This window comes from Charadrius vociferus, unplaced genomic scaffold, assembly GCF_000708025.1.
Source record: "Charadrius vociferus isolate BGI_N301 unplaced genomic scaffold, ASM70802v2 scaffold92, whole genome shotgun sequence".
NCBI lineage: Eukaryota > Metazoa > Chordata > Aves > Charadriiformes > Charadriidae > Charadrius > Charadrius vociferus.
This window is the reverse complement of record NW_009647874.1, coordinates 1,504,315-1,512,236: the sequence shown is the minus strand read 5'-3', so window position 1 is coordinate 1,512,236 and position 7,922 is coordinate 1,504,315. Positions and strand designations below refer to the sequence as shown.

Below are 7,922 nucleotides of genomic sequence, written 5' to 3'. Positions count from 1 at the left end.
TATATTCATGTTTCAGCTGTCACCAATCTGGAAACAATCCCTGGATCAGGAAGCCGAGGTCCCAGCGCTTGCCAGGTTTCTCACAAGTAGGTTAGAGAGTGATCCCGGCTCTCCCTCCCTCACCCTTGCCTCCCCCCAAATCCCTCCCGCGCTCCTTGCTGCACCCTGGCGCAGCTTCGGCAGGAGGCGAGAGGCCCATAGCCGCCTCCTGGGCGTCGTGGGTCGCTGCTGCGAGGGAAGAGAGAGGTTTGTGTCCGAGGATGGGCAAGGATGTCACTGGGCTTCGTCTGGGGCGTTTCTGGCATTTGCAGGGGAAAGAGCTGAGAGAAGCTGAATTCACTGAGGGCAGCTTAAACCCCAATTAGGAAAAGGCAGTGTAACTTTAGGCACCGTTACAGTCATGATCCTGCTGAGTAAGGACTTTCAGTTTGTGAGTTTGGCTTTTGGTCCCCGAGTTCTTACTATAAGCTAAACCTGTTTAAATGTCGGAAAAGAAATCCGAATTATTTTATGCTGATTAATTTTTCCACCGAGACAAACTCTCAATTTCCATCTGCTGTTACAGGCGACTGACAACCGGGTGTTATACGCAGTGAAATGTTAAATGACACACTACAGCTATTTTATTTCTTTGATTGCCCTGTAAGAAAAGCCTGGCTGAGTTGCTGAAAAGTCTTTGCCTGTCGCACTGGATTATGTGTAACCACAAAGAAACCAAACCAAACAAACAAAAAAACCCCAAACCACCCCAAAAGCGCTGCTGGGAACTGCCAAACTGCGCCGTGCCAAACACAAGGGTGGACTCCTTAGTCCAACCGAAACGTGTCTTCCGGGCCGGGGCGCGGCGTGGGGCGGGCGTTCTCCCCACCTCCCCCCTCGCCGCCCTCTTTCCTCCGCTCCGACTCCGGCTCCATCTCCATCTCCATCCTCTCCGTCTCCTCGCGCCCAGGTGGGTCTCCGCGCCGCCATGCCGCCGCCGTGCCCCCGCGGGGACCTGCCCGGGGCCGCCTTCTTCCTCCTCCTCCTCCTCCTCCTCCTCCCGCTGCTCTGCGCGCCCCCCGGTGAGTGAGCGCCCGCGCCCGGGACCGGGACCTCGTACGGGGTGGGGAAAACCTAAGCCGGCATGTCCCGTTGAGTGGGAAAAAGCCTTCCTTTCCAACATTGAGGTGTCGGAGCGTGTCCAGAGAAGGGCTACAAAGCTGGTGAGGGGTCTGGAGGACAAGTCTTGTGAGGAACGACTGAGGGAACTGGGGTGGTTTAGCCTGGAGAAGAGGAGGCTGAGGGGAGACCTTATCACCCTCTACAACTACCTGAAAGGAGGTTGTGGAGAGGTGGGGGCTGACCTCCCTGGTGAAAAGCGATAGGACGAGAGGAACTGGATTCAAGTTGTGTCAGGGGAGGTTTAGATTGGATATTAGGAAACATTTTTTCACTGAAAGGGTTATCAAACATTGGAACAGGCTGCCCAGGGAGGTGGTGGATTCGCCATCCCTGGAGGCATTTAATAAAAGGGTAGATGTGGTACTTGGGGACATGGTTTAGAAGTGGTTTTGTCAGGGTAGGTTAATGGTTGGACTTGATGATCTTAAAGGTCCCTTCCAACCTCACCAATTCTATGATTCTGTGATTCCCCTGGTACCGTGCATGGCCGCGGGCAAAAACCTTCCCTTGGCGTGGCCGCATGTTTTTGGTCACTCCCGCAAGCTGAGCATCTTTTTTTTTTTTTTAAAGGGCTTGTTTCCGAGGGAATAAAGCATTTCGGAGCAGCCGAGGGCTTGCAGGTCTGCTGTTGTGCTGCCTGGCCGTGGGCTGAAGCCCTGGATCCCCTCTGGGAATGGGCTTCGGCAGGACAACAGCTTTGATGCGCTTTGGGATGGGGTGGGAAGAAGAGTTTTGAAGGAGTCCAGTTGGGAATGTGCCCATCACTCAGGGTTTTCCAGGGTTATCGTGCTGCCCTGGACACTGTGTCACAGTGCTGGCACCGGCTGCGGTCTTTTGCCGCAAAAAAAATGAAATTTAATTGGCAAATGCAGCCAGTTTCGGGGTTCCCTTGCCAGGGACAGTTGGGGAGAGGATGCTGGAGTGTCAAAAGCCTCCCTGCAGCGTATGTTGCACTCGAGCGTGGAAACGGGAGCAAAGGGAGGCACTGGTAGAAACTTTGCTGCAGAGTTTTGCCTGGTCGTCCGGAGCTATGACAGAAATACTTCCAGTATTTTTCAAGATACCATCTTTTTTTGTTGTTCTTGTTTCCTTCTTAGTAAATGTATGCGTTTTATTTTTACCTGTCTAGATATCTCAAGGGGAAATAAGCTTAAACTGATGCTTCAGAAACGAGAAGGTAAGTATAGAGGCAGCGAAGTGCTTTCCCTTATTTTTCCTTTGAGTCAGTAGCCATCAGTCAAAACTGCCAATGTGTTGTCACTGTATCTCCGGCCCAAAGCGGGCAGCCGGAGGAGCACCCAGTTCAAAGCTGGTAGCGCACGGCTGCTCTCGCTCCGTACCATACCAAAACCTCCTGCGCATACGGAGCCTGTGCCTGCGTGCCCGTTTGGGACTTGGTACCGGCGAGGCTGGAGGCTCTGCTTATCACAGCCCCCTTGGAAAACCAGGGATGGGATGGCAGCCTCAGGGGGTACGCCTGCGTTTTGCTCCAAGCAGTGTATAGCCCCTACTGTTTCCAGTATACGCATGGCAGACGTGGCGTTTATCTGATTTATTCTGGGAAGTCACAAGCTTTTCCAAGGAATTTTAACACCCGGAAATATCGCTGGCTCAGGTGCAGAGGAGAAAATGCGCAAACCGGGCTTGCTCGCGCTGCCTTGACTTGTTCCCTTTGTCCTCTTGGCCCCACACGTGCTTCCTTCTTGGAGGACTGCTCTCTCTACGGGAGAGATGATGGCTGAGGGCCCGGTGGGCAGATGCACCGAACGGCTCGCTGGTTGAGGGAAGGGGATGGAATTGGAGGTGGTCGGGGACACGCAGCACTGCAGCAGATGGGGGGGCAGGCTGAAACACCCTAGAAATTTGAGTTGCCAACTCTCAACCCACTCTGTGGCTGAGGCAAAGAATTTTACACCACCACCCCCAGAGAGGATTCCCTCTTTCTGCAAGCCCGACTGACTTCTCACTGGGTTTTTCCTGCCATTGCCCACCTCCTCTTGCCTGCCCTAAAATGTGTGGCCCATCCATGTCTGTTTGCCTCACATGCGGGTTCCCTTCCGCACCTTTCTGCAGTGTTGGCACACAGATAGGACTGACCACTTGCAACAACCGCCTCCCCTGCAGCGGTCTGCTGGTTTGTGCAGGTCCCCTGGTGAGAAGGACCACCCAAGGGGAGGCTTCTGGAGCGTGCAGACACCGCGGGGTGGCCCAGGAAGAACTGCAAAGACTTGCACAGATGATGCAGGGAACATGCAGCCCCTTAGTTCCAGCCTCACTCCCCTTTTCCAGTTGTCTGCTAAAGCGAGCGGGCGAAGCACTGGTTCCCTCGCTGGCAGTGTCCCTCGTGCGAGGCTTATGCAGGTGACACTGGTTCAGCTGTCCTGCTTCCCAGCAATAACGCCCAGCTCGAGCGCACGGCGAGTTATCATTTTCCAGCTCATCACCGCAGGGCAGCCCGCTGTTTCCCACCCTTCCTGCGACAACTCGGCTGTCATTTTTACCTCCTTAATCTCCTTCCCGCTGCAGTCCTTTGCCTCCCCCGGCGAGTCTGCCCAGCTCCTGCCTCAGTGGTTTTCACATCTCCACCCCACTTCCCCTTCTGCCTCTTCTCTCGCATCCTCCGAAAATCCCCATCCACACGTACATCCCTGGTCTCTCCCTCCTTGCCCTGAGCCCTCTGAAGCCAAGATGTTCCTCCTACTCTTACACATGCCTCTTGTGTAGCCCAAACATCATGCCATGTTTTATCGTTTCTGTGGGTGGCCGGGGACTAGCCAGTCCTCACACCCGTACCTCTTGGTGGTACGGCAATTCCTCCAGCAGCCGCAGAGAACTGCCTGTCTCATAGGCACGGGTTGAGCCAGACGGCACGGCTGGGTCTGGCAGGTTGGGGGCATTCCCATCCATCCACCAGGCAGCGCGCTAGGAAAGCCTGATGGGTTTTTATTTTCAGGCATAAGGGGCATTTAGTAGCACCTATTATTTAAAAGCTACATTTTTACACAAGATTAAAACAAAAAATAATCTTTTTATGTGTGCCTCCCTTCACACTAGTAAGTTAGCGGTGTTTCTCCATCTTCTTCAGGCTTAACTTCACATCTCGTCCTCTTTCCCATTACTGTACATTCCCATTCTCTCCTCAAAAGTGCAACAGCGCATGCTCTTTCAGTTTGGATTTATTTATTTAAATTCCTTACTTAGCTTATGTCTTTGAGCTCAGAACAGCTTTTGTCAAAGCCAAGAGAATGAGGGTAGCTGAGAAATCCTATTACATCAGTGATTCCTGGGTGTATGACTGTTACTGCTGCGACACGCATCGCGCCGCTCAGCACAGAGGTGATGGCATGATGCGAGAAGCATTTTTTTACTTGCTGCAAGCAGTACGCTTCAGGCTGACTAAAAATTTCCTGGCGTGCCTTTTGGCGGGCTCTGTGTGTGTGTGTGTGTGTGTGTGAATTAATTTCAGCTCCTGTTGCCACGAAGCCCGAGGTGTCAGTGAAAGAAAAGGCGGCCAAAGAGTTCCTGAGCAGCCTGAGACGCCAGAGGCGCCAGCTGTGGGACCGCAGCCAGCCCGACGTGCAGCAGTGGTACCAGCAGTTCCTGTACCTGGGATTCGACGAGGCGGTGGGTGTCGGGATCTCGAGGGTGGGTGTCGGGATCTCAAGGGTGGGTAGGGCTTCCCAGTGAGCGGCTGCGAGCGCGGATGCACAGCCACGGGGGGCACCCGAGGAGACGCTGCCCTGTTACTGTGCACAGAAACCGTGACTTCTTTTTTTAAAGTAGCAAACATCACGCAGAAATATAAGCTCCACATCCGTTAAGAGATTTCTGCGTTATTTTGTTAATAGGGAAAAATGACATTAAAATCTCCTGTGGAGTTCTTGCCTGCTACCGAACTTCAGCTTAACAAATTGCACCCAGGCAAAGTTTGCTCTGAGAAATAGGCGGCCGGACCCATGGCAATCATTCGTATTTCAGGAAATTAATTTGGCAGCCTCAGCCTAATCAATTCGCTTCTTAACACGCTGAGAAATCCACACCAAGCGGGTCGTGACTGGCATTCCTCAGTGAAACCCCACCAACATTACGTACCTCCTGCACGCGCGTGCCTGCCTGGTGCGGGCAGCTCCTGACCCTCGCGAGCACCGGCAGCTGTGCCTCCACTCGAAATGTGAAAGGAAAACCAGCTGATAATGTGCAGCCGACCTCCCTTCAAATGAGAAGGGTGGATTTTTTTAAAAGCGGCTAATTTGTAAGAAAACTGGAGCGGAATCAAGAGTTCCCAGCTCTGCACAGAGCTCTACAGCGATAGATTCTGAAAGAGGGTGAAAAGTGTGCATTTAGTTGCAGTCCCACATGTAGAATAATTTCTACGTTAATAAGAGGTAAAAATAGTTATAGATGTTGGATTCTTGGCTTCTGTCAGCTGCATGAATACGCTTAATGAGACTGCACTGGCACAGGCAAGCTGGAGCACATTTTGGACCTTCACGCTATGTGGACTGCTTAGAAGATGAATGCACTCGTTTTCAAAGCTGGAACAATTAGAAAAATAATCCTTTGCTTGAACTGAAATAATGAAGGACTTTTTTATTTATTTATTTATTTATTTATTTCCTCCTGGACAGTATACAGATAAAAGTGACTATTTAACAGCCTGGTTATATTCCCCCATCCCAATAGGAACAGGAAAAATAGGAAAAATGGTTTTATGCATCAAAAACTGAAGACCGGGGGCAAATACCGAGAAATAAGTAATAGGGACAAACTATGCAGATGAGATGAATTCTCCTCTGAGTTCCTGTGTGCGTTTCAACATCTAAAATGAGGCCTGTTGTGGGATACAATGAATCCACTAAGTAGGTTTTCTTGAGCATTAAGACACAGTTTTAACAATGAAATAACTGTTTGTTCCAGCAAAGGACTCAGGCCATACTTACCCATTGTGTATTTTGCAAAACTTTTTTTTTTTTCTTTTTTTTTTTTTCTCCCAAATCGCAGCCAAAAATATTTCCAAAGAGTCATTCAGACAGAAAAGCTTTAGCTTGGCAAGTATTTGATATCCTCGCACGCTGTTTTTCCCCTGCTGCTGTGAGCAGAATTGAACTGCTTATTGCATTTCCATAGCTAGAAGGCTGCACTGTACGTTCGTTTTTACCCATGCGAAATGGGGAGTGAAAGATCACCGGCGTAAAGCGAAAGCCTGTTGTACCCGCACCGCAGTCAGGGACATCGTGACTAAAGGCACGGGGCAACGGAGAACCAAACCTTTAAATTTTTAAGTACAAAACATTGATATGTTTTTATAGTCTGCCACCAAAAAGGTAATGTAAATATTAAAGGTGCGCGGTGCATGTTGCGGTTGAAGGTGCTTCCAGTTTAAGCACCATACAGTGGGCAGAGGGGGGAGTGGGTCCCAGGTGGGGCTGGGCAGGACAATTCCTGCTCTCAGGACCCCGATAACCCCACAGAGAAGGTGGGTACACGTCGCAAACCCCCTTAGATCTAAAGATTTCGTTTGGACAGACGCGCAAAGGATCTGAATTTCTGAAAGAGACAAAAGGAACCTCTTGCACCACTTCTGTTTCACTCTCTTTGTGACGTTTCAGGCTTGGAAAGCAACTATTTTCTTTTTTTTTTTTTTTTTTCTCCGCAGAAATTTGAGGATGACATGTCCTACTGGACAAACTTAGGGCGTGCTCGGAATGAATACTATGGCGGATACTACCAACACCACTACGATGAAGATTCACCAATTGGCCCACGCAATCCCCACACCTTCAGGCATGGAGCAGGTGTCAATTATGATGATTACTAATGCCGTTTATCCTACTATAGCTGATGCCTATAGGGCTGCACTGGGCAAGGCCAAGTCCTCCTGCAGTCAGAACGACCCTGCTTTCCTTCTATCCATGTAAAACAGCAAGAGTAAAGGAACTGCCAGACTTCAAAGAAAGCAGCATGACTATTTTTTAATTACCGTTTCTTAGTAGTATGTTATATATAAAGTGCTATAGAAATAAAGCTTTTTTGATAAAATAAACAGGTCGCTGTTATTTAGTAGAGTTTGCAACAGCAAGTTTCATTCCGATTGTATTATTGCAGACTCCTTTTTTAAAAGGGCTTTTTCATTCGCTTTCTTACAATCGATTGCAAAATTACATTATATCATCTAGTTTGGCACATAGACAACATAATATAAGCCAATCCGTTTCAGATGGGCCTGCTCAGCCAGATTTGTATCAACAAATAAATCCAGTTATTCTTGGGGGGAAAGAAAAAACCCGTTCCTCTCAAGCGAAGTGCTGCCTCGTTGCCTCCTCTGCTGTTTCCGTACCAGCTGTTGCACAGCCCTCCAAACTTGCGTGACACGGCCCTTCAACCGTTCCTCTTGGGGCAAGGACACTCGGCATACAAGTATCTTAAGGGTGTGTTGAAGGAGGATGGAGCCAGACTCTTTTCAATGGTTCCCAGTGACAGGACGAGGGGCAATGGGCACAAGTTGGAACATAGGAAGTTCCGTTCCAACACACGGAAAAACTTCTTTATGGTTCGGGTGACAGAGCAGTGGCACAGGCTGCCCAGGGAGGTTGTGGAGTCTCCTTCTCTGGAGATTTTCAAGACCCGCCTGGATACAGTCCTGAGTAATGTGCTCTGGGCAATCCTGCTTTAGCAGGGGAGTTGGACTAGATGATCTCTAGAGGTCCCCTCCAACTCTGAAGATTCTGTGACACCACTGTTCACAAAAGCTAAATTCAGTG

The 7,922-nt window shown here is 50.0% G+C and overlaps 1 protein-coding gene across 1 annotated transcript; it reads left to right on the top strand.

Annotated features, from left to right (window-relative positions):
- Window positions 1-967: 967 nt before the first annotated feature.
- On the top strand, window positions 968-6,979 carry LOC104284702 (chromosome unknown open reading frame, human C2orf40). The gene is made up of 4 exons (XM_009883064.1): window positions 968-1,061; window positions 2,291-2,338; window positions 4,628-4,785; window positions 6,818-6,979. Exons 1-4 carry the CDS (start codon window positions 968-970, stop codon window positions 6,977-6,979), a joined length of 462 nt encoding a protein of 153 aa, XP_009881366.1.
- Window positions 6,980-7,922: the final 943 nt, after the last annotated feature.

Bases quoted from the DNA above. Each gene is read 5' to 3' on its own strand.
- LOC104284702 (XM_009883064.1), top strand. From the start codon at position 968: ATGCCGCCGCCGTGCCCCCGCGGGGACCTGCCCGGGGCCGCCTTCTTC. The intron at 1,062-2,290 runs GTGAGTGAGCGC...TTACCTGTCTAG, and splicing joins GCTGCTCTGCGCGCCCCCCG to ATATCTCAAGGGGAAATAAG. The intron at 2,339-4,627 runs GTAAGTATAGAG...AATTAATTTCAG, and splicing joins GATGCTTCAGAAACGAGAAG to CTCCTGTTGCCACGAAGCCC.